The sequence below is a fragment of the Lepus europaeus genome, chromosome 20, assembly GCF_033115175.1.
Source record: "Lepus europaeus isolate LE1 chromosome 20, mLepTim1.pri, whole genome shotgun sequence".
In the NCBI taxonomy this organism is placed as follows: Eukaryota; Metazoa; Chordata; class Mammalia; order Lagomorpha; family Leporidae; genus Lepus; species Lepus europaeus.
Genome location: NC_084846.1, coordinates 25,789,957 through 25,815,556, shown reverse-complemented (window position 1 = coordinate 25,815,556; position 25,600 = coordinate 25,789,957). Strand labels below are relative to the sequence as shown.

General features: G+C 41.7%; 1 protein-coding gene across 1 annotated transcript in view; it reads right to left on the bottom strand.

The window, feature by feature from the left end:
- DNAH11 (dynein axonemal heavy chain 11) overlaps positions 1-25,600 on the bottom strand; it is a 367,765-nt gene that overhangs the window by 232,504 nt on the left and 109,661 nt on the right. Inside the window, 3 exon segments of the mRNA XM_062178539.1 lie at positions 20,095-20,234; positions 20,237-20,327; positions 23,238-23,387. Of these exon segments, the coding sequence (XP_062034523.1) occupies positions 20,095-20,234; positions 20,237-20,327; positions 23,238-23,387 (381 nt within the window).

Genomic DNA, 25,600 nt, shown 5'->3' with positions numbered 1-25,600 from the left:
TGAACAAAGTGTTGATACAAATTGAAACCCAAGTAGACCTCATCACTTGCCACCGGTGGAAGGAATGCCCTGCCTGTGGTATACCGTCATCTCTGGACTGAACAGCTGGGAAGAAATGGAATTTTCTTCTTTTGCATAAATCAGAAAAGCTTAGTGTGCTGGGTTTCCTCGTTAGCCTCGGCAGATTAAGTGAGCTGATAGTATTAATTCAGATTTAAGGGATTATCTGAATCTGGGTTTATGTAGGTTCACAGTCTACATGCAGTAGTACCTACATCACAGAGCTCTTCCAGCTCCACATGTGTACATAGGCTCCCGCCGTCCCCTTCCTCATTTCTTACAGAACTTTGTTAAACTGGCATTGAAACATTACAGCAATGTTTTATTGCACTGATTTTTATAAACTTTTACAGTGCAATACATGTTACTTTTCTGAAGCAAACCAAAGGTAAATTTCTCAAGGTTTTTGCTGCCTTCTTGTGCAGCATTTGATGGAAGATCTTTTATACATTTATAATAGGTAAAAATAAACCAGGCTGCAAATCCTGTTTTTAAAAATCTTAAACCATGTACCAGGTTTTTGGTAAAAATTGTAGGATAAGTTAAATTTAAATTGTGTTCCATTAACCAATATGAGTGTATTTCTGTAAGCATAGTTATGTTGAAATAAAGTTTTAAAAAGCAAAAAAAAAAAAAAAAGAAATGAACAAAGAAATAACAGCAACTGTGCACAGAACAACACTTTTTTCTCTCATTCACTTATTCATGTAAGACCACAAATGTGATGACTATTTCCAGAGCCTACAGACCAAAGAGGAATGCAGAAAAAACATTAGAACTATTTTGATAGGACAATTCAAATTACTCCCACAGTACTCAGATACAGAAGTAAGGTTTTGCCTAATTACCAGAGCTTGCAAAGGCCTTTATGAGGGAAGAGTATTTATGCTGAGACTAAGGAATGAATAGGATTTAGGGGCTAGAGAATTTAGAGGTTGGCCACACAGTTGGGGAGAATTTAAGCCACAGGAAGCAGCCTGCTTGAAGCACCAGAAGGGAGCAGGTGGTCCTTCGAGGGAACTGGAAGAAGCAAAGAACAGTAGGTGGAGGAAACGGAAGCAGAACAGGTGCACACGGATGCTGGAGAGGAAGGCAAGGACTCAGGCATGCATGGCGTGGTCAGCTCATTTAAGGACATCCGATGTCACTGAAGGCTTCTGGAAGGTGGAGGCAATCACTGGATTTGTGTTTAAGATTTCTCTGGTCACAGAACATGTCCTTACAAAGAACTGTTCATCAATACTCACAGAGCCCCAAACTGAACACAATCCAAATGTTTAGCAGGTGAACAGATACAAATAATCGTGGTACAGCCATACAATGGGATACTCATCAGTTACGTGCTATATCGTAGATGAATCTTTAGCTAATCATGCAGAAAGCAGCAAGTTGTACTCAGTAAAGATCCCTTGTACCTAAAGCTGTAGAAAATACCAACTAATTTGTAGTAACAACAGATTAGTAATGTGCATACAGACAAGGAGTAGGAGAGAGAAGCTGCTAAGGGAGAATACTTTTGGAGTATGATGGATTTGTCTATTTTTTGATTGGGGAGATGATTTCACGAGTGAATGCATACATCAAAGAAATACAATTTTATACTTTAAATAGTTATAGAAATGTAAATTACATGTACATAACATCTGAAAATTTAAAAAATGTAATGGATGGAATGGAAACCAGATAGGGAGAAACAGGGCCACAGAGAAGGAGGCTATAGTCATCCAGGGAAATAGAAGTGGAGAGGACTAAGATGCTAACCAAAAGATTCAACACTGAGAATAGAAACACTTGGGATGTGAAGGAAATGTGGCAGTTGATTGGCTACGTGGTGGGAAGAGAAGACTGACGCGATTTCTGAAGCAAGCGGCTGGTGAACAATGTTCTTCTCAAGCTGGGAACACGGGAGAGCCAGCTGGAGAAGAAGGGTGAGTGTATTTTGGATGTTCTAGGTTGATGGTGCCTGTGAAGCTTTCAATGAAATAGCCAAATGTGTGCTAGGAGAGCAATCTGAGCCAGGGGTCAAAGTCATTGCCATGTCTCAAATACAATTAAGTGACTGGGCTGGGCACTGGTATAGTGGTTAGGAGTGCCTGCACTCCATATTCAAGTGCCTAGGTGTGAGTCCCAGCTTCACTTGAACTTCCAGCTTCCTGCTAATGCGCATCGTGTTGAATAGCAGACGGCTCAAGTGGTTCAGTTCCTGCCATTTATGTGGGAGGCTCAGACTGAGTTCCAGACTCCTGGCTTCAGCCCAGCCTAACCCCAGCTGTTGTGGACATTTGGGGAGTGGACCAGCAGATGGGAGATTTCACAATATCTCCCACATCCCCACTCCTCAAATAAGTAAAAGAAAATCAAGCAGCCATAAAAAGTAGATGAGGTTAGCCATGGATGTGAGGTATGGTGAAAAGAATAAGGGCCCAGGACACAGCCCTAAGCAAGAGAAACATTTAAGGAGCAGGAAGAGGAAGATGATCCAAGAAGAGGGAAGAGCAGCCCGTGTTTTCTCGGTGGAAAATTATAAAGTAAATAAAAACAATGATGAGGGAGGAAACCATTTAAAGAATGAAGACCTGTCATCTAACATAAAGGAAACAGAAAAGACTCAATCAAGTGGCAAACATGCGTTGTGGATAGAGTGGGAGGGGAGAGAAGTGAATAAGCAAGTGTAGATGATGTGAGGGCAATAGGCCTGATTATGACAGAGGCTACAGAGACAGGGCAGGCAGTACAAGGAGAAGAGGCCTCAAGGAGCTCAAGGAGCAATTTTTGTTTTTTATTTTCAAGTAATGAGAGTCTTGGGCATGTTTAATTGTGGATGGGAATGAGCTAGACTAAGAAATTGAAAACACAGTAGAAAGGGGATTCAGGGCTAGAGAGGCAAGAGCAGAAGAGGCTGGATTCCAGGAGGAGTTGGGAGCCACCGTTCCATCCTAACCAGGTCATGGTGTAGAGAGAGGGACGGCAGACAATTGTCTCTGATGATATCATCAGGTAACAACAGTTAACATGTATTGAGCACTTACTCTCTGATAGGTGTTGTGTGCATGCTTACATACTGTACAATTATATTCAGATTTAACCAGCACAGCAACCCTATGTGCAAGGTACAATCATTATTCCAATGTTCTAGAAGACAGTATAAGGCAACTTTGTCAAGACCACACAATTAGAAATGATGGAGCTAGTTTAGTGTAAAACTCTAAAACTTTATTATATATTTTAGGAATACAAAACCTTCCCATGTGGATAACATTACCAGGGTAACTTGACCACGCCAGAGCTGTCCCCCAATGATTGCAGTGAGTGGAGAGAGATTCAAAATACTCCTCCTAGGAATTCTCTGGACATAAAATTGCTTCCCAAGACCACTACTTGACATCCACGAAGATTTGTATGATATACACATTTAAGGGCCCACAGGGTCCCCAAAGAGGGTTGCTTGCTTGGGGCAATGACAGTGGGCACAACACGAAGCAGGCACCTGAAAAGTGACAGCCTCGGGGTCAGAGACAAGTGGTGACTTCTGACATGATGATGGCTCAATCTCGATGTCCTGACCCAGCTCCTACGGCAGGACAGTATAAAGGGACCATACATGTGAACTGCAGCCGCTATGTCCCTAATTACTCCAGGTTTTAAATAAGCCAGCATTGCAGTTTTACAGCATCAGCCATGGAAGATTTCCCACCCAGGGCCATGCCAGTAAAGAAACCAGAAGTCGTCACCCTGGGGCAACATCCATATCTAGATGTTGGAATCCCCTGCTCAGCAAATCCAAGTGAACCCCACAACAGAATGGCTGTAGCTCCTCAGAGATCAACTACCAACACCCCCAACCCCTTTCCCGCTGGATTGACAGTGACTCCTTTGACAACAAGAGCAACAGGATCTCCTATGCTACAACATCAGAAACACCAGCATGTGTCTCCCCCAGGCAGAGCAAAAGAAACTGCCAAAGAGGCCAAGTCCCATCCTCTTGGAAATGATCAGCGTGTGCGTAGCGGAATCCCAACTTGTTGCCTTCCTTGCAAGTGTTCACTTCCTACCTCCCCTCTAACCGCATTGCTAAACCCGCAGGCACAATGTTGAGTGATGAATGTCACAGAAAGTGAGCATGATTGCTTTCTTCTGGACACTAATGGAAATGATTCTAGAGTTTCACCATTAAGTCTGATTTTCTCTGTGGGTTTCTGCTAGTTATTTTTCATCAAGTTATAAAAGTGCCTTCAAATGCTTCAATGGGAAAAAGGTGTGAAGTTGGTAATCTTAGCTCCCACCCAAAGAAACTCAAAACACAGGGACAAATTAAATTCAAAGGAAGCAGAAGAAAGGAAATGATCAAAACAAGAACAGAAATCAGGAAGGCATAAAACACAGAAGACCAACACAGTCAAAGGTTAGTTCTCTGAACACAGAAATAAAAATCATAAACACTTGAAAACTTGATTAAGAACAAAACACAAATCACCATCATTAGGAATCAAAGTTGGACATCAGGCTGGATCTTTTAAGGGTGATATCACAAGAATGCAACCCAATGGCATCAATAAACTGGAAAGATTAGATCAAAGTCAGGCAAATGCTTCCTGTAAACACCCAGATAGCACAGTAGGTGTTTCAGGGTCAATGTGGACCACCTCTGTGCCAGGTCCTTCACAATGCCATGGAAGCTGAAAAGCAGCCACAGACAATAGCACCATGCCACATTTGGACAGACAGCTATAATCTGCCAACGCCTGATGTAAATGAAATAGATAAATACTTTGAAAAACATCAACTTTTTAAAACCGGCACAAGAAAAGAGGTCCCCAAGTATAAACAGCTATCACACCTCATGATAAAACATTAATTCTGGCAAGGATGTCTTACTACTTCTATCAACATTGAACTGGAGGTCCTAGCCAACTGCTTAACAACAATCAAAAGCAAATTATGGAGAAAAAACGATAGAAGACTTAAAAGTGTAATAATTTACAGATGATATATTTAAATATATGTATAGCCCTATGGAATCTAAAACAAACCAAAGGAAAAAAACCAACAACAAAAAATAACTACTGAATGTAGTAAATTTAGCAAAGACCCAAGACATATATATATTTTTTTAAATGTTAATTCATTTCTACCAGACATTTAAAGAAGAACTAACTCCAATTCTTCTCAAACTATTCAGAACAATCAAAAGAGAGGGAACTCTCCCAAATTCTTTCTATGAAGCCAGTATCACTTTAATCCCTAAGCCAGAGAAAGATGCAGCATTGAAAGAGAATTACAGACCAATATCCCTGATGAACATAGATGCAAAAATCCTCAATAAAATTCTCACCAATAGAATGCAACAACACATCAGAAAGATCATCCACCCAGACCAAGTGGGATTTATCCCTGGTATGCAGGGATGGTTCAATGTTCACAAATCAATCAATGTGATACACCACATTAACAGACTGCAGAAGAAAAACCATATGATTATCTCAATAGATGCAGAGAAAGCATTCGATAAAATACAACACCCTTTCATGATGAAAACTCTAAGCAAATTGGGTATAGAAGGAACATTCCTCAATACAATCAAAGCAATTTATGAAAAACCCACGGCCAGCATCCTATTGAATGGGGAAAAGTTGGAAGCATTTCCACTGAGATCTGGTCCCAGACAGGGATGCCCACTCTCACTGCTGCTATTCAATACAGTTCTGGAAGTTTTAGCCAGAGCCATTAGGCAAGAAAAAGAAATTAAAGGGATACAAATTGGGAAGGAAGAAGTCAAACTATCCCTCTTTGCAGATGATATGATTCTTTACTTAGGGGATCCAAAGAACTCTACTAAGAGACTATTGGAACTCATAGAAGAGTTTGGCAAAGTAGCAGGATATAAAATCAATGCACAAAAATCAATAGCCTTTGTATACACAGGCAATGACACGGCTGAGAAAGAACTTCTAATATCAATCCCATTAACAATAGCCACAAAAACAATAAAATACCTTGGAATAAACTTAACCAAGGATGTTAAAGATCTCTATGATGAGAATTACAAAATCTTAAAGAAAGAAATAGAAGAGGATACCAAAAAATGGAAAAACCTTCCATGCTCATGGATTGGAAGAATCAATATCATCAAAATGTCCATTCTCCCAAAAGCAATTTATAGATTCAATGTGATACCAATCAAAATACCAAAGACATTCTTCTCAGATCTGGAAAAAAATGATGCTGAAATTCATATGGAGACACAGGAAACCTTGAATAGCTAAAGCAATCTTGTACAACAAAAACAAAGCTGGAGGCATCACAATACCAGATTTCAGGACATACTACAGGACAGTTGTTATCAAAACAGTGTGGTACTGGTACAGAAGCAGATGGATAGACCAATGGAACAGAATAGAAGCACCAGAAATCAATCCAAACATCTAGAGCCAACTTATATTTGATCAAGGATCTAAAACCAGTTCCTGGAGCAAGGACAGTCTATTCAACAAACGGTGCTGGGAAAACTGGATTTCCACATGCAGAAGCATGAAGCAAGACCCCTACCTTTCACCTTACACAAAAATTCACTCAACATGGATTAAAGACTTAAATCTAAATCTGACACCATCAAATTATTGGAGAGCATTGGAGAAACCCTGCAAGATAAACCCTGCAAAGACTTCTTAGAAAGGACCCCGGAAGCACAGGCAGTGAAAGCCAAAATTGACATTTGGGATTGCATCAAATTGAGAAGTTTCTGTACTGCAAAAGAAACAGTCAAGAAAGTGAAGAGGCAACTGACAGAATGGGAAAAAAATATTTGCAAACTATACAACAGATAAAGGGTTAATAACCAGAATCTACAAAGAGATCAAGAAACTCCACAACAAAAGAAACAACCCACTTAAGAGATGGGCCAAGGACCTCAATAGACATTTTTCAAAAGAAGAAATCCAAATGTCCAACAGACACATGGAAAAATGTTCAGGATCACTAGCAATCAGGGAAATGCAAATCAAAATCACAATGAGGTTACACCTCACCCTGGTTAGAATGGCTCACATACAGAAATCTACCAACAACAGATGCTGGCGAGGATGTGGGGAAAAAGGGACACTAACCCACTGTTGGTGGGAATGCAAACTGGTAAAGCCACTATGGAAGTCAGTCTGGAGATTCCTCAGAAACCTGAATATAACCCTACCATACAACCCAGCCACCCCACTCCTTGGAATTTACCCAAAGGAAATTAAATTGGCAAACAAAAAAGCTGTCTGCACCTTAATGTTTATTTCAGTTCAATTCACAATAGCTAAGACCTGGAATCAACCTAAATGCCCATCAACAGTAGACTGGATAAAGAAACTATGGGACATGTACTCCATAGAATACTATACAGCAGTCAAAAACAATGAAACCCGGTCATTTACAACAAAATGGAGGAATCTGGAAAACATCATGCTGAGTGAAATAAGCCAGTCCCAAAGGGACAAATATCATATGTTCTCCCTGATTGGTGAAAACTAACCCAGCACCAAAAAAGGAAACCTGCTGAAGTGAAATGGACACTATGAGAAACAGTGACTTGATCAGCCCTTGCCTTGACTGTTGATGTACTACAACTTAATATTTTATCCCTTTTAGTATTAATTTTTTCCTACTTAATACTATTGGTTGAAATCTGTAATTAATACACAATTATTCCCAGGTGTTTAAATTTAACTGAAAAGTGATCTCTGTTAAATATAAGAGTGGGAGTAAGAGAGGGAGAAGATGTACAATTTGGCACATGCTCAATCGGACTTGCCCCAAATGGTAGAGTTAGAAACGTGCCAGGGGATTCCAATTCAATCCGATCAAGGTGGCATGTACCAATACCATCTCATTAGCCAAAGCGACCAATTTCAGTTCACAGTTGATCATAATGATAGGTCTAAGAGTCAAAGGGATCACATAAACAAGACTAGTGTCTGTTAATACTAACTGATAGAATTAAAGAGAGAACGATCCAACATGGGAAGCGGGATACACAGCAGACTCATAGAATGGCAGATGTCCTAAACAGCACTCTGGCCTCAAAATTAGCCCATAAAGGTATTCGGATCTGGCTGAAGAGCCCATGAGAGTATTTTAGGTATGAAAAACCAAGACACTCTGGCAAAAAAAAAAAAAAAAAACCTAACTAAATGCAAGATCTCTGTGAGTGAGATTCCAGCAGAAAGAATGGGCCATCAAAGAAGGAGGTACCTTTCTCTGAAGGGAGGAGAGAACTTCCACTTTGACTATGACCTTGTCTAAATAAGATCGAAGTCGGCGAACTCCAAAGGCTTCCACAGCCTTGGAAACTCATGACAAGAGCCTAGGGTGATTACTGACACCATAAACAAGAGTGTCAATTTGTTAAGTCAACAACAGGAGTCACTGTGCACTTACTCCTCATGTAGGATCTCTGTCCTGAATGTGTTGTCCAATGTGAATTAATGCTATAACTAGTACTCGAACAATACTTTACACTTTGTGTTTCTGTGTGGGTGCAAGCTGTTGAAATCTTTACTTAATATATACTAAATTAATCTTATGTATATAAAGATAATTGAAAATGAATCTTGAAGCAAATGGAATGGGAGAGGGAGCGGGAGATAGGAGGGTTGCAGGTGGGAGGGAAGTTATGGGGGGAAAAAGCCAATGTAATAAAAAAGCTGTACTTTGGAAATTTATATTAAATAAAAGTTAAAAAAAATAAAAATAAATTCTAAAAAAAAAAAGCTATGACGCAATTTTCTTAAGGGATTTTATTACAAAGCACACAGGAATAAAAAAATAGAAAAAAATGTTTATTCATTTAGTTTCATATACTTGGAAGGCAAAGTAGCAAAGAGGGGAGTGAGGACCACCACGTGCTGGGTCACTCTCCAAATGCTCACAGCAGCCAGGACAGCACCAGGTCAAAGCCAGGAGACCGGAATTCCATCCAGGTCTCCTATACGGTTGGCAGTGCCCCAAGCACTTGAACCATCATCTGTGGCCTTCCAGGATGCATTAGCTGGATTGAAAGCAGAGTAGCCAGGACTTGAATTGGCACTCCAAGGTGGGATGTGATGCCCTAGTGTTACATGGGGTAAGTGGCAGCTTAACCCACTGTGTCACAATGCTTGCCCCAAGGTAAATATTTTTGAAAATCAATGTGTTTCTGGGGGCCAGCGGTGTGGCGCAGCGGGTTAACGCCCTGACCTGAAGCACCAGCATCCCATATAGGCGCTGGTTCTAGTCCCGGCTGCTCCTCTTCCGATCCGGCTCTCTGCTATGGCCTGGAATAGCAATAAAATACGGCCCAAGTCCTTGGGCTCCTGCACCCACATGGGAGACCCGGAAGAAGCTTCTGGCTCCTGGCTTCAGATTGGCACAGTTCCGGCTGTTGCAGCCAATTGGGGAGTGAACCAGTGGATGGAAGACCTCGCTCTCTCTCTGCCTCTCCTCTCTCTGTGTAACTCTGACTTGCAAATCAATAAATAAATCTTTAAAAAAAAAAGAAAATCAATGTGTTCCTTTTCATCAGGCAGAACCGATGAAAAATAAAATTTCTAAATTAATCAGCACATAAAATAGCATCAAAACAAATCAACTATGTAAAAGTAAATCCAGTGAGGCACATGGAAGACTTCTACAGTGGTAACTGTAGAAAATATTGTGGAGAGAAGGCAGAGATGACCTATGGAAACAGACATATGATGCTCAGGGTTGTAAGAGCAATCATTATTGATATGTCCATTCTCCCAAAATTCATATTTATATTCCAAGTCATCCCAGTCAAAATTAGGCTAATACATGGAGGGAAGTATGGTTATTCTCTTAGAACTATACCTACAAAATATGTGAAATCTGTTCTCTTTACATTAATAAAAACAAAAAATAAATGTGATTATAAAACCTACATTATAAAAACTCTAGAATGAGCAAACCAGTTATTTGGGAGAAAATGAACAAAGTTGGAGGAAATTACTGAGACTGGATCTGGTATAAAAACAGAGAAAGAAATCAAGGAAACAAGACAATCTGGAAGTAGACCCATATAAATACCGTCAACTGACTTTGGAGCAAGGTTCCAAGTTAATTCACTGGGCAAAGGAAAGATGAATGGATCACGGATGTAAGTGAAGCACTCAGACCCTTTAAGCACCCTGAGGCAAACAGAGGAACATCTTCGTGACCTCTGGAGAGGCAAGAATTTCTTGTTCATGACATAAAATGTACTAGCAATGAAAGAAAAATTTTGTATCCTACATCATAATGACAACTTTCTGCTCATAAGATATGCCATTAAGAAAACAAGTAACCTATTAATTTTTGGACAAAGGACTTGCATCCATGATAAGAAATCCCACAAGCAACAAGAAAAAGGTAAAAGTCACCCAATTTAAAAAACATAGACTGAAAGATATATGAACAGATATGCCACAGAGGAGACACATGCCAATGAACACGTGAGAAGTGGCTGTATGTGTTTAGACATTAGAGAAATGCAAATTAAAATTTCAGGGAGGTACTAAGGGTATTTATAGCCACTAGAATGGCTACAATTACAAAGACTGACAACATGGAATATAGGCAAATTCATGGAACAACTGGAATTCTGTCACATTGTTGATGGATTTAATACAATAGAGAATTGTCCAGCTGCTGCTTGAATGGCTGTAATGTACACCTTCTTTATGACCCCCAAATTTCACATAAATATACTGTGATATAGGATGCACAACAAATGCATGCAATGACATGGATGAATCTCAAAAATATGCATGCAGAAAATGTAATGGTTCTGGATTGACCCCAGTAGGCTCACAGATGCTAGCAGAAGACATTAATTTCTGAGTCAGGGATAAAGAAGTTTCTTGGGGAGACAGATTCAAGATGGTGGAACAGGGAGAGTACTTACTGCTCTAGTCTAGGGAAAGAGTTTGAACAAAGTGGAGAGAGTCCAGTCTTAGGGAAGAGTTAGGGAGAAAACTGCAGAGGAGACTCCATGCAAATTAGAGGGACACTGTGGACCTATGTGGAGGGTGTGGATGTGCACAACTCAGGACCCCAGTAGCCGAGAGTCTCAGCACCAGAGTTGAAGAGTGAGGTGAGACCAGACTGCAACAGCCCAAGCCACTGGCGATAAAGCTGTGGGAAGAGCCTAGCATGAATCCGACTTGGGGCCCTGGCAGGGACAGTGTACCTTCCAACCTAGAGAGAAAAAAAGGGGCACATTTCTCTCTCCCTAAAAACCCTGCACTGACATCCTGTAACAAGCGGAGACAGGGCAGGTACATTTTGGACATACATAACAGCTTCACCAGTTCTTGTCCATGTGCTCATCAACCAGCCAAGCAGAGATGTCTGAGCCTGGCCGGGAGAATTGACAGGGAGCTGGGTGCTCATGACTGTGGGAGACCTTGTGTGCTGGGACTGTGAAAACACAGTGGCTGCCTGGGAGAGTGCAGGGTGTGGTTGGGATTTTGGGCAGTCACTGTGGTGGCTCTGCATGCTCGGGGCTCCCTGATCCCTAGTGAGGGTCATTTCTGTGGGACCCAGTTTATACCAAGGACTGCACGGATCATTTCTGTAGTTCTTGTGGCAGCACAGATGAATACTGTACCCAATGGAGCTAGTGACCAGGCACTGGGCCTTCTTGGAGGAGAGCAGGTGCATGAGAGCATGACAACAGAGCAAAACAAACCTCCCTTCTGATAAAAAAAAAAAAGAGAGATTTACCATGACCAAAACTGGGTGTCAACTTGGATACTACCTTCACCCTGCAACATTGAACACAGCTCCCTGGCCAAATCCACCACACATCTCTGGGTATTCACTGAAAAAGTGGACACTTCACTAAGTCACAGATGCATAGCCCAAAGAGAAAAGCCATCATAGGGAAAAAACAAAACAAAAAAGAAACCAGCAAGTATCTCCAAAAATGCATAATAATAAATGCAGCAATTCAAGGAACAAGAATAAGGAAGACAATTTGAAGCCCCCAAAAGAACACAGCACTTCAATAACAGAATGTGAAGATGAAAAATTGAAGAAATGAGAGAAATGGAATTCAATAAATTGATCATACGATTACTAAGAAGTAACCAAAAGCAAATGCATACACTAATGAAATCCATACATGACATGAAAGAAAATTTTTCCCTTGAAATTGAGATCTTAAAGAGAAATAAAAATCAAATATTAGAAATAAAGAATTCCATAGAATAAACAAAAAATGCAGTGGAGAGCCTTAACAACAGAATTGGTGAAGCATAAGAAAAAATATCAGACTTAGAAAACAAAGCACAGGAAACTATACAGTCAAACCAAAGACAAGAAGAGGAAATTAGAAAACTAAAAAACACTGTTGGGAATCTACAGGATATTATAAGACGACCCAATATACAGGTTCTAGGAGTTCCTGAAGGCATGGAAAGAAAGAAAGGTTTAGAAGGCCCTTTCAGTGAAATAATAACAGAAAACTTCCCTAATTTGGAGAAGCAAAGGGACATCCAAGTACAGAAAGCACACAGAGCTCCTAATAGACATGATCAGAAAAGATCTTTACCACAACACATTGTAATCAAACCTCTACAGTAAAACATGAACATTCTAAAATGTGCATGAGAGAACTGCCAGATTACTTTCAGAGGATTGCCAATTAGACTCACAGCTGACTTCTCATTAGAAACTCTACAAGCTAGGAGACAATGGCAAGATATAGTCCAAGTCTTAAGAGAAAAATACTGGGGGCTAGTGCTGTGATGTAGCAGGTAAAGCTTCTGCCTGTGGTGCAAGAATCCCATATGGTCACTGGTTCTAGTCCCAGCTGCTCCACTTCCCATCCAGCTCTCTGCTATGTCCTGGAAAGTAGTAGAAGATGGCCCGAATCCTTGGGCTCCTGCACCCACATGGGAGACCTGGAGAAAGCTTCTGGCTCCTTGCTTTGGATCAGTGTAGCTCCGGCCATTGGGGAAGACTTCCTTTCTCTCTGCCTCTGCCTCTCTGTAACTCTGCCTTTCAAATAAATAAATCTTTAAAAAAAGAGCGAGAGAAAAATACTGTCTATCTAGAATACTATATCAACTATATATAATAGTTGATATAACATGGTATTTGGGTGTTCTTTGAAAGTCTGGCGAAACCTTGCAACAGTGCTCTATTTGGTGGTGGTAACTGCAATTCCTATTGCAATTATTCCTGTGGTTAATGATCTACCCAGGTTTCTACCTCATTTGAATCAATTCTAGCAAAAATATTCATAGAAAATTGATTTTTAGGGGCCGGCACCATGGCTCACTTGGTTAATCCTCCGCCTGCGGCTCTGGCATCCCATATGAGCACCAGGTTCTAGTCCCAGTTGCTCCTCTTCCAGTCCAGCTCTCTGCTGTGGCTCTGGAAGGCAGTGGAGGATGGCCTAAGTGCTTGGGCCCTGCACCCACGTGGGAGACCAGAGGAAGCTCCTGGCTCCAGATTGACCCAGCTTGGGCCATTGTGGCCATCCGGGGAGTAAACTAGCAGATGGACGTCCTCTTTCTGCTTCTGCCTTTCTGTAACTTCACCTTTCAAATAAATAGATAAATCTTGGAAGAAAAAAAGACAAAGACACAATCATGGCAGCTGTCCTTGACCCAGGGGGTGCTTTGTTTCTGTTCCTCTGGGGACAAACACCACTACTCAACACTTCCTAGCCAGCATAGAGGGTGGAGAGGGTTCCACCTCTCCAACACTGAATCCTGACCACAGATACCACCTGTTCCTCTAACTGCTGCAGCTGAATTTTAGATCTTGCTGGGATTACATTGCCTGTAAAAATAGGTTTATCATTGCCACTGCCACCACACACCCCCACTGTGTGGTTTGGACTGGTATTTCTTTGCTCTCTGTCATCTTCAAGTTCAGTTTCCTCTGTGGGCTAACTTCAGGCAACTTCCAGATCCTCAAAGGATCTGGTGCAGCACTTCCAGGGCCTGCAAACAAGCTGTCTTCAGCATCAGCTTCGCTGAGAGGACACACAGAGAGAATGCACCTGACCCACGATCGCGTGGCTTCTTGCTAGACTACGAAGCACGAGGCTTTCAGATTACACACTGACATGAAGACACAAATGTCTGCTGAGCACCGAGTGAGTCCAGGCTCACCAGGTTCCCCGGGTCAGGTTACAGGGCTGGGACAAGGTAAGAACACTGTAATTTTTGTAATTTCTTTTTGAAAGAATTTCTCAGTATGAAAGTGAGTCCCCCAGTCCCATGGTACGGGTATCTCACTCTTATGGGCAGGTTTCTGAGCCTTTGTGGTCAGGGAAGATGGATAGATAATGAGAAAAGTCCTATACTGCCTATCCTGAGTCTTATCAAAACTGTTGTATGTGGGGCCGGCGTTGTGACACAGGAGCCTGCATCCCATGTGGGCGCTGGTTCAAGTCCTGCTTACTCCACTTCCAATCCCCAGCTCCCTGCTGATGCGCCTGGGAAAATAGAGGAAGATGGCCCAAGTATTTGGGCCTCTGCCACCCGCAAGGGAGAGTCGGCTGGAATTACGGGCTCGTGGTTGCTCTGGACATTTGGGGAATGAACCACCGGATGGAAGACCTCTCTCTCTCTCTCTCTCTTTACCTCTCCTCTAACTCTGTCTTTCAAATAAATAAATAAATCTTTAAAAAGAAAAAACCTTTCTGGGCAATGTCTCATCACAATACAGTTATTTTTTTTTAAGATTTATTTATTTTATCTGAAAGAGTTACACAGAGAGAGGAGAGGTAGAGAGAGAGAGAGAGAGAGAGGTAGAGAGGTAGAGAGAGAGAGAGGTAGAGAGGTAGAGAGAGAGAGAGAGAGAGAGAGAGGTCTTCCATCTGCTGGTTCACTCCCCATATGGCTGCAATGGCTGGAGTTGAGCTGATCCAAAGCCAGGAGCCAGGAGCCTCTTCTGGGTCTCCCATGCGAGTGCAGGGGCCCAGGGACTTGGGCCATCTTCTACTGCTATCCCAGACTATAGCAGAGAGCTAGATCGGAAGAGGAGCAGCTGGGTCTTGAAGCGGAGCCCATATGGGATGCCGGCGCTTCAGGACAGAACGTTAACCTGCTGCACCACAACACCAGCCCCTATTAATTGCTTTTAAAGTACAAAATACTTCCATTTCTTTTTGATCATTTTCATCCAAATCAATCAGAAAGGAGTGAAAAAAGTATCTTACCAGGCTCCAAGCCTCCAAAACAAACTGCTTTTGCCAAAGAACCATCAAATCTGAGAAATTACGTTTATTATATTTGCCATTTTTCAGATTTTGGCAAGACAATAATAGTTATTCAAAATGTACTTTTTCTGATTATTATTATAATTATTTATTTGAAAGTCAGAGTTACAGAGGGAGAGAGGGAGGGACAGAGAGATCTTCCATCCTCTGGTTTATACTCCAAATGACCACAACAGCTGAGGCAGGGCCAGGCCCAAGCCAGGAGCTTCTTCCAGGTCTCCTACATGGGTGCAGGGGCCCAAGCACTTGGGCTGTCTTCTGCTGCTTTCCCAGGTACATTAGCAGAGAGCTGGATCGGAAGTGGAGCAGCTGGGACTCGAACCAGCGCCCATATGGGATGCTGGTGCTGCAGGGGACAGCTTTACCCACTGCACCATAATGTCGGCCCCAGCATTTCTGCCTTTCATTCCAATACTGTGTAACATACAATCACAATAGGGCTTGGGGGAGGGGAGCAGACGTGAAAATTGTTAGCTTGGTTTATTTCTCTCTCTCCAGTTTGAAGAGCTAAGAACATAAATTACTTGTTCATAAAGATCATCAACTGTTGCAATTTTGACCTCAGTTTTAAAGCTAAGTGATTTCACAGGACTAAAGGTCATTTTTAAAACTGCTCACAGTGTTAGCAAGGGTCATTTTAATTAAAGCACACTAACACACTCCAGTAATGGTTATAGCCATTTTCAAAGGAAGAAAACTAAGGGGGAGCTCAACTCCGGTGTGCACACCTCTCATAACCCAAGCCACACCTTTCCCGTCTCCACACAGTATCTCCTCTAACAGACATGGCGGTACTGATGGCAAAATGCAAACAGGACACTGAAGGCATCTGTTTGGTTGATGGGCAGCAGTTCAACTTATTCTAGAAATGCTTCATCACAAAGCAGATACATGCTTGCTTCATAAGCCCTGCCCTTTCTCTACTTTCAATCCAACTTTTTAAACAACAACAACAAAAAAGAAACAAAAATTGAAAACGGAAAACCTTATAAATATTTTAGGGAAGAAAGCTAAATTCCGTTAATTAGCTGAATAAGCTCAAGGTACTGGACTATGAATAATCTGAGCTACAAGCATTTTAAAATTTGAACGCATCAGCCCAGCCCAGTCTTCAGCGGACACTGTCTTCCAAAGGCTCCGCCCTAGCAACCTTACATCTGGAAATACATCTTGGAGGATGTAATGCTATTTGCATCTTTTTTTTTTTTCTGCAAATACAGTGTTTTGTCCAACAAATTGAGAGGAATTCTATACTACTACAGTTAATAATTTTGTGACTATTTTAAAATTTACTTTCTGTGAGTGAAGTTGAAAACACCTCTTCCTCTGATGATAGTTTATAGCCCTTGCCTGTTTTCCTGCGGGACTAGGGTCTTTTAACTTTTTACTTGTTGAACCCTGTGTTTACTGGAGCATTAAACTTTTGAGTATAATTTAAATAAAAAATAGGTTACCTCAAAAATAATAAATATTATGTTTTAAAGGTTACTGGTATCTACAACTTCCTTTGAAAGGAATCATAAATAAAACATGGATTGATGGATGGATAGAGGTCTGGATAAAGGACAGTTATACAAAAATGAAAATATTAATTGTAGACTATAAATGATAGGCATATACATAACTATATTTTTCTACTTTTAAATCTTTGATAAATTTTTAGAGAAAATTTATTTTTAATTAATTGTGCATCATGTTAAACACATTATTATTGTTGTTATCACCAGCATTACTTAGTAACAACAGGAATGGGTAAAACTTACTTAGTAGCTACATTTGTCAATCACTTTTGAAAAATTTATTCATTCAAAGTTAGGAGACAGAGAATAGGGGAGGGGAAGAGAGAGACTTATAGACAGAGATCTCTCATCTGCTGACTCACTGAGGATTTCAGAAATAATGTCACAAGATAATGGGTAAATATTTTTAAAGTTCTAACAGGAATAGATCAACAACAGGAGTCACTGTGCACTTGTTCCCCATGTAGGACCTCTGTCCTTAAAGTGTTGTACTATGAGAATAATGGTAAAACTAGTCTTCAAACAGTATTTATACTTTGTGTGTCTGTGTGGGTGCAAACTATTGAAATCTTCACTTAGTATAGAGTTTATCTTCTGTATATCAAAGTAATTAAAAATGAATTTTAATGAAGAATGGGATGGGAGAGGGAGTAGGAGATGGGATGGTTTGCGGGTGGGAGGGTGGTTATAGGGGGAAGAACCACTATAATCCAAAAGTTGTACTTTTGAAATTTATATTTATTAATTAAGAGTTTTCTATTAAAAAAAAGTTCCAACAGAAAATAACTCAAACCTTGGAATTCTGTACCTAAACTATCAAAATAAAGGTAATGGTATTTCTACAAATATAGTTTTGCCAAACTGTGTTTTATATCTTTATCAAACCAATGTTATACTAGTACAGTTTGAATGATCCGTTATTATTTTAAAAGTTACTGTATATAGATGAAACAGCCACCTTTCCATCTGATTGTTGCCTTTAGCCCTGCTGACATACCTGCTGAACTACGGTCTACTTGTTGAACTCTACCTCGTGGAGCTTTAGGCCCTTGAATATAATGTCCATTAAAAATACGTTATCTCATAAAAAAAGGGAGGGGGGAGGAAGAAAAGGAAGAAAGGAAGGAAGCAAATAAGAGGAAGGGAATATCATTCTATTCTTAGAATTTTGTCTATGAACTACACTGGATCTGGTCTCTTTATGCTAATGTCACATTAGCATAAAATAAATTAAATTAAAAATAGACAAGGGACCAGAAATTTCCTATTACAATTTATCACTGCATAAACTGCTAAATGATATAGAAAGAATGGAATTGAATTCAGAGATAAGAAGTGGAATGAAAAATGACTAATAAAATCATTGCTAATACATTGATGAATTAAATAAGATTTAATGATATCACCAACGCTGTAATTCACAGAGGATTTTACAAAGGGTAAACAACAGCATGTAAAAGAGCGAGTAGAGATCCAAATAAATGATCCCAGGAAGAGGTAAGATCCATGAAGAGTCAACCAAAACCTAACTGCCCAGAAAGGAGGAACCACAGACCCCAGAGCAGTGCCTGGTAGGAAGTTAGACAATCACAGTGAGCCCAAGGAAGGCAGGAAGGAGGAAATAAATCCTGGTATCTCCGAATCAGGGAACACGATTCACACGCTTAGTGTGGCTTTGATCGGTGTTGTGACAAGCAAAAATGTCGATGATGCACTGAGTGAAAATATGATACAAAGAAAATGAAAAGATATAAATGTTTTTATTATTTCTAAAGACATAGAAATATGGATACACAAGTAACTACACTTATATGTAAACAGCCATATATCGGTACGTGTTTATCTATAGAGAGATGTCTATAATTCAAATAGGAAGATTGATACAGTTGATAGGAGGTAGGAGAAACTTAATATTTGTACGCTAAAGTGTTGTCAATGATTTTCTGAGAAGTGAATCTACAAGTGTTCTCTAAAAATCATTTTTCTTTCATTTTCTGTATTTTCACAACAAACATAAGAAATCATGACATTAAAATATTACAATGGGTATAATAAGAAATATTTATATTATTCAATTTTTAAGTGATAAAATAGTCTAGTATTCAAAAACGACAAGTAGGAGGCAAGGCAGAGTTAAGAGAAAAAGCTTAAATAAATGAAAATATGTTAAAAGCTTCAAGTTTGCATAGTGACTGCTAACAGATGAAATTTGAGAGGATATTAAGTATTTCAAAGTGTCCTTCCTTAAATATATAATGAAAATGCTAATAAAAGCCCAAAATTCACAAAGTAACCGAAAGTTATTTTTACAAGAAAAAACAGAGTTCACTGTCATGTAATTAATTATCTCAGTTTTAATATCCCGGAGCTCCCTCACTAGAACAGCAGACAGCTGTCCAGGGAGGAACAGCCGCTTCCTTCAGCTGGCTCCTAAACCTTTAAGCCTTCTAAATGGGAAACAATACTCCATCGTCCCAAGGTTGGCAAATGAAGAATGCATTTTTTTCCCAACGCAAATGCTACAAACCTCCTTAATAACATAATTGAGTTGGGCGGCCCCCATTCAAGACTGAAAGGGCCGAACGGAGTGATTCAGAAGTGAGATGCTAACAATGCAAGCATCACTCACGAGCCCATCTCTGGGCTTCCCAAGGGCAGTGAAGCCCACGCACCCTGCAGGCAGACCAGGAGCACCAGGGAGGAGTGAGGAGGGCTCTGGGTCAGCACCAGGAACAGGGTGCTGGCCCTGTCACTTTTGCTTGGAAACTGTGCAACTGTGGAAAAGTTACTTACCATCTCAGGATTCAGATTGCATCCACTGAAGACAAAAGTATACAAGCTATACAAACTGCTACTTAGACTCCATTTCTCTAAATCCATGAACCAGGAGAACGGGCCTATGTCTGATCCGCTATCCAGCTAAGAGCACATCTTAGAATGGGCCCTTCCATAGGATAAATAATCCCCTCCCTTTCCTAATAAATACATCAGCAGCCTAGAGGGTGAGCCTCTCAGGAAAGGGAAAACCCGGCACAGTATGCAGGTCACACGAGGGCACGGGGGATAACGGATGCACTGTATTTTTCAAAATCCATGCCGAAAACCAGAAGAAGGATAAGACAGGAGTTGAAAACAGAAAATTAAACGACTGCTAAAATCTTCCCACCACGGTGCCGTGTCCACAGAAGACACCCTATAAATGACACAGGAAGGCAGTTGACCTCTTTGAGTCCCTTCAAGTCTCAAAGCTACTTACAAAATTACCTGCTTTTTGTGGAAATCCTTTAGGGCTGTTTCATAGCCTTCCTCCAGTCTACCAAAGGCTATTCCGACATCCGTAGTCCACCATATCTGGGAGCTGGTCAGCACCACTTGGGCCGGGAAATCAAGAATCCATAGTTCCTGGGTTTCTCCTCATAGGCTGCTATGGCTCCAGTGACGGAATGACGCACAGTAGCTCGCATGGTCTGTTCAAGCTGCAGAAGCCAGGTCTCCACCTTGGGCAGCAAATGGAAATGTTACAACGTGGGATTAGCCATGGAAGAGGGGTAGTTCCACCTCCGCGTGAGCTCTGAGCCATGCAGACAGTAAGGCCTTAAACAGACCGATTTTAAACCCAAGCAGCAAACCACAGGAGGGACCGCAGGAAGTTGAAGAACTGACTGGTGAGGCCTGGTTTCCGTAGGAACTTGCCTGTTCCCAGGTGTATTGTCCATGTTACTTTATCGCGTAATTTTCCACAGTAGAAGCAGAGGCGGTGCTTTCTACAACTCATTTTTCAACTTTGAAGACAAGTTAGGGCCGGGCAGGTTCTAGATCAAGATTCCCCCTTGGTACCATGATCTTCCAAGGAACCGAATGTCACAGACACCTATCGAGGTCAGTATCCTATTCTAGAGCTTTGGTGTCAATGGGAAATTTGATTTTTAAAACATATTTTCTAATAATTTTCAAATTGACTGAAAACTCTTCTCTAGAATCTTCATAGCTCTTAGTCTTAAGCTACGTGTTTTCAGCAAGTATCTTAATGATATTCCCTACTGGTTCTAATCTTCACACTTGTCAGAAGTGAGACAACAAGAGAGTACAAGAGACAGGACAGCTGCTGACTTGTGAAAATTAATCTCTAAATTTTCATTTGCTCTGCTCCCACAAATGAATCTGAGCCAGTTTCCCATACATTCAAAATCTGCTTTGTTGTATTAATCCATGTATCTGGCCCATGGGCTGATATCATGTACCTAAAAGCATACACACATTATTTGCAATAATTGAATCAAGTCATAAAAAAGATGGCTACAATCAACAAACCCCACCTATAGTCCACATCCCCACCCTGTGAAGATGACAGAAGCATTCCTAGAATCCCTTCGCTTGAGAACCAGGAAGGGATGGTCAGTGGACAATGAGCTTGCAACCTTCCCACTTTTGGTTTTTTGAGAGACAGGTAAGGCTGACAAAGCTCTAACCTGCTGGCTCACTCCCTAAATGCCTGCACTGGCCAGGGTTGGGCTGTAGCCAGAACCAAGATCTAGGAACTCAACTGAAGTCTCTCGCATGGGCGGCAGAGACCCAGCTACCTGATCTATCACCTGCTGACCCACAAGGTCTGCATTAGCAAGAAGCTGGTGTCCAGAGCTGGAGCTGGGGCTTGAACCGAGCCCCTCCAGTATGGGTCATGGACATCTTACCTTGTGTCTCAACCAGGAGGCCACACACCCACCTCAACCTTTCCTGCACTGCACTGGAAATGGTCCCACCACTTCTTATTAGGCGGCTTCTCCTCGGATTCCTTGCCACGCTTTGTTAACATGCATGAGTCCACGGTTGCTGACCTAATCAATGCCGCCTGTACTACTACTGCAATCGCTAAGCAAAGCGCCTAGTGCCACCAAATACTACGTTCCCACAGTAAACAAGTCACTACACAAACTTCTCCAGGTACTCTGGGATCCACGTCTCATGATGGCCATCTGTCCTCACGAAATTCCAGTCCATTTGTGAAAAGCAAACACATGTGTACGGTAAACCATCAGCTCCCATCCCGACGACCACATCAGCAACAGCATCTCCAAGCAGCACAGTCCGAGAATAAACCTCTGATGGGGTCTGGCTGCCTCCTTCCCATGTTGTTCCTTCACAGCCTTTCGCCTGATCCATGTCAAGAACAATTACCGCCTCCCATTACCACTAATGACACATACATCCATTTCCCTAATGAGTCTAAGAGATCCTCAGAGACAAGAGTAGCATCTTGTTCATTTCTGGAGTCCCCAAAACGTAACGCAGCATGCAATCCATTCAATAAAAAGCTCGCTGCGTAACACACAGACTAAATTGGGGGAAAAACAATTATAAGAGGACATCAAAGGTAAGACTTATGTAAAAGCATCTCTTTAGCAAACAAAGGCAGGTAGAAAATGCATGTGGTATGTGCTCCGAAGTCCCTAGCATCAGTTTGCTCTATAGGACACAGCAGAGCTCTATAAAAACTTTCAATGCCAAGGGTTCCTACTAGCCACAACCACATCTATCACTTGGCCCATCCGCCTCTGGGCACCACGCCAGTAGACATGCAGTCTGCGGGGAGGGAGCAGACAGCGGCACACTTTTGTCAAGATAGTTTATGGTGACTTTTTCTAATCATGATAATAATATCCTGAAAAGCCCAAGAGATCAAAAAATATATTTTAATCAAAGTATTCCACCATCTGCTTCCTCTTCATTTGGCAGGATCTTTCTGGTGCGATATTAAAAAGCAACAGAGAAGAGGGAAGAAAGCCCTTGCAAAATAAGGTTCCCATTACATTTCTGCATTTTAAGGAACCTTTGCGCCAATCCAGACAGTTCTCTGGTAGAGGTTGTTGACTCAGATACACTGGATTAACCCAAGCTATACAAGCAAGCGTCATCAGAAACAGGTGCAATCGCCCTAAGTCATCTGAATATAACAAAAGCTTTCAAAAATCATGATCCATGCTTGTGGATCATAGTTAAGGATATTTTTTTGAGGTATTTTGGCTATGAGGCTACAGAGTTAACTCTCTGTGCAAACGGTAATTACACTGCTTCGCTGTAACCCTACACTGTAGGAGGGTATTTCAAAAAATTCATGGAAAATGCAAACAAAAGACAAGTTTATTTGGATGCAAAAGTCCTTTGAAATCCATGCATCACTGTTTGCATTATAGGCAACTTCCTTAAAAGGCCCTTCTTGTGTTTGCAGCACTAAAACAATCATTTTATGCAAGGTTTTCCAAGAACTCTTTGAAGTACCCACGTATTTTCAGTGAAAGCAGAGACCCAGTGACTGAGTCGCTTTTGCTACTAATCCTGGGGTGCCCTCATCCCATCTGTGGCTGTCCCTGGTGGAGCTCAACTCCCATAACGGCGCCATCAGCTCTTACGTGGCCCACACATGCACACTCGGCGTGGAACGGGACGTATTCCTCCTCCTTGCTGTACATTCCAACCGCTCTGTGTGCAGAGACTTCCAGGCTGTCTTCAAATCGCAGGTCTGCGATGCTGTCGAAGAGCTTGGCAAGGTGCCGGGTTACCTACAACAAGAACATCACAAAAGAGCAGAGCATCCCTTACTCCAGAGAAATCATAACTCTTGCTTATGGAGTTGCTTTAAAGTGTTTTCCTTCAAAATAAAGGTCCCTTCTAAAATTCCAGAGCTTGTTAATGGCCTTGATGGAGCAAGCAGCCTGGCACTCCCGACACGCCATCACATGTTGGTGGTGAATGGTTACTGTGTGAAGCGACCTCTTTTCTACTTGAAGGTTGGGGGCTTCTCGGCTTCCCTAACTAGGACATATTCCCCATCCAGCAGCCACGCCCGCACAGCAGCCTCCTGCCTAGGAGCCCTGCCCCCACCTCTTTGCCACGGGGTAGGGAGAGGAAGGTGTGGTTTTGCAGGCAGACTCACACCGGAGAAGGAAAAGAGACTTTATCTCTGGGCAAGTCTCACCTCTTGGGGTAGAAGGAGTGACGGGCACAGAACGGCCCACAGAGAATGTCAGGAGTGGGAAGAAAGCCCTTCCCTTGCCCGTGCTACAAGTCAAAGCTGCTCAGAGGCGGCAGTTTGGGGCCTCCCCAGAAAGTCCGGCCCAGAATTACCAAGGAGGCAGCAATTCTACTCTGCAGCATTTCCCCAAGAGGGTTGACAACAGGCACTCAATGATTTGTACACTCACATTCCAACGACTGTTATTCACAACAGCCAAAATGTGGATACAACTCAAATGTCCATCAACTAAGGAACGGATCAACACGTGGTAGATTCCCATACAAGAGCCAGTTACTTAGTTCTACAAAGGAATGAGGCACTAACACATGCTATGACACGGATGAGGCTGGGAAACATCAAAGAAACCAGTTGCAAAACACCACGTCTTGTATGATCCCACTTAGGTGAAATACCCAGAACAGATAAATCCAGAGATACTGATCAAAGACTGGAAGGTAGTGTCTAGGGGACACTAACTCCATTAGTCTGGGGAGAGAAAAGCAGGGTGACTGTTTAATGGGTACAGGGTCTTAATTTGGGGTCACAAAAATATTTTGCAGCTAGACAAGGAGTTGAACAAGAAGTGCCAACGAGCTATGCCCTAACACGGAGAATGGTATATTCTCTGCAGGCCACTTGCACAGAATAAAGGCTTCTGACACTCAGACGGTGGTTTGGAGCTAGCCAGTATTTCCAGGCACACGGTCTCCGGCTGTTTTTTCCTGAAGTGCAGTGTAACTGGGCTCCATAACCATCAGAGAACAGCTTCGAGAAGCAACAGCAACCTATCTAAATCTCCTGCATAACAAGATCAGAACTGACCATGGTAAAGGCGCTCCTGTCACTGCCTTAATCTTTGAAGTCTTTACACATTGGCTCTATTTGCAATTTTTGTAGCAAAGAATATCACAGTGAGAAGTCTTTGGAGTTTAAAATAGGTGAGTGTTGGAGACTCTCACTTGCTTTCCATGTGGCCAGAATGGCAGCCGACGGATCATTGCTTGAGTTATTAGATTCTCCTTCATCCCTGGATGTTCCCCAAAGGGCATTTCCCCACCGAAAGTCTCTCCCATCATCTCACCATTCATTCTCACAGCTGAAGCGGCCAGGAAGCGCACAGATGTGGAATGGCTTCTACTGTGTGTAATGGGCCTAGATCATATTCAATTGAAAAGCGGCAGGATAAATAAGACTTCAGCCCTCAGACATCCTCGCACATTATTGCTGTGGTGAGAAAATAATTTCAAAAGAACTTCCAGCGCAATCATGCCTCCATCAGTGACCAAGAAACACAAATTTCAGGGTTTGCCATTCTCCCATTACTAACACATGGCCTGGTTCAAGTTGAATGCTGTCATACTGTTGTCTATTTAAATCTCAGAAGGAATGCAACTATATTTTTTAGCTAATGCTGCCCTTGGATTTTTTCTATTTCTCATAAGATCTCTTTGTACTTAGTAAAAAATTAAAATTCTTCTAAATGATCATTTATTTTACAACTAAAAAGAATGTGTAAGAAACTAACACTTCCTAGGTCCTGCCTTCTATCTGTCATGATAAAGAAGGGATTTGAATACTCAGAATTGAGAGAGAGAGAGAGAGAGAGAGAGAGAGAAGAGAAGAGAAGAGAAGAGAAGAGAGAGAGGAGAGAGAGGAGAGGAGAGGAGAGAGGAGAGGAGAGACAGGAGAGAGAGGAGAGGAGAGAGGAGAGGAGAGAGAGGAGAGGAGAGAGGAGAGGAGAGAGGAGAGGAGAGAGGA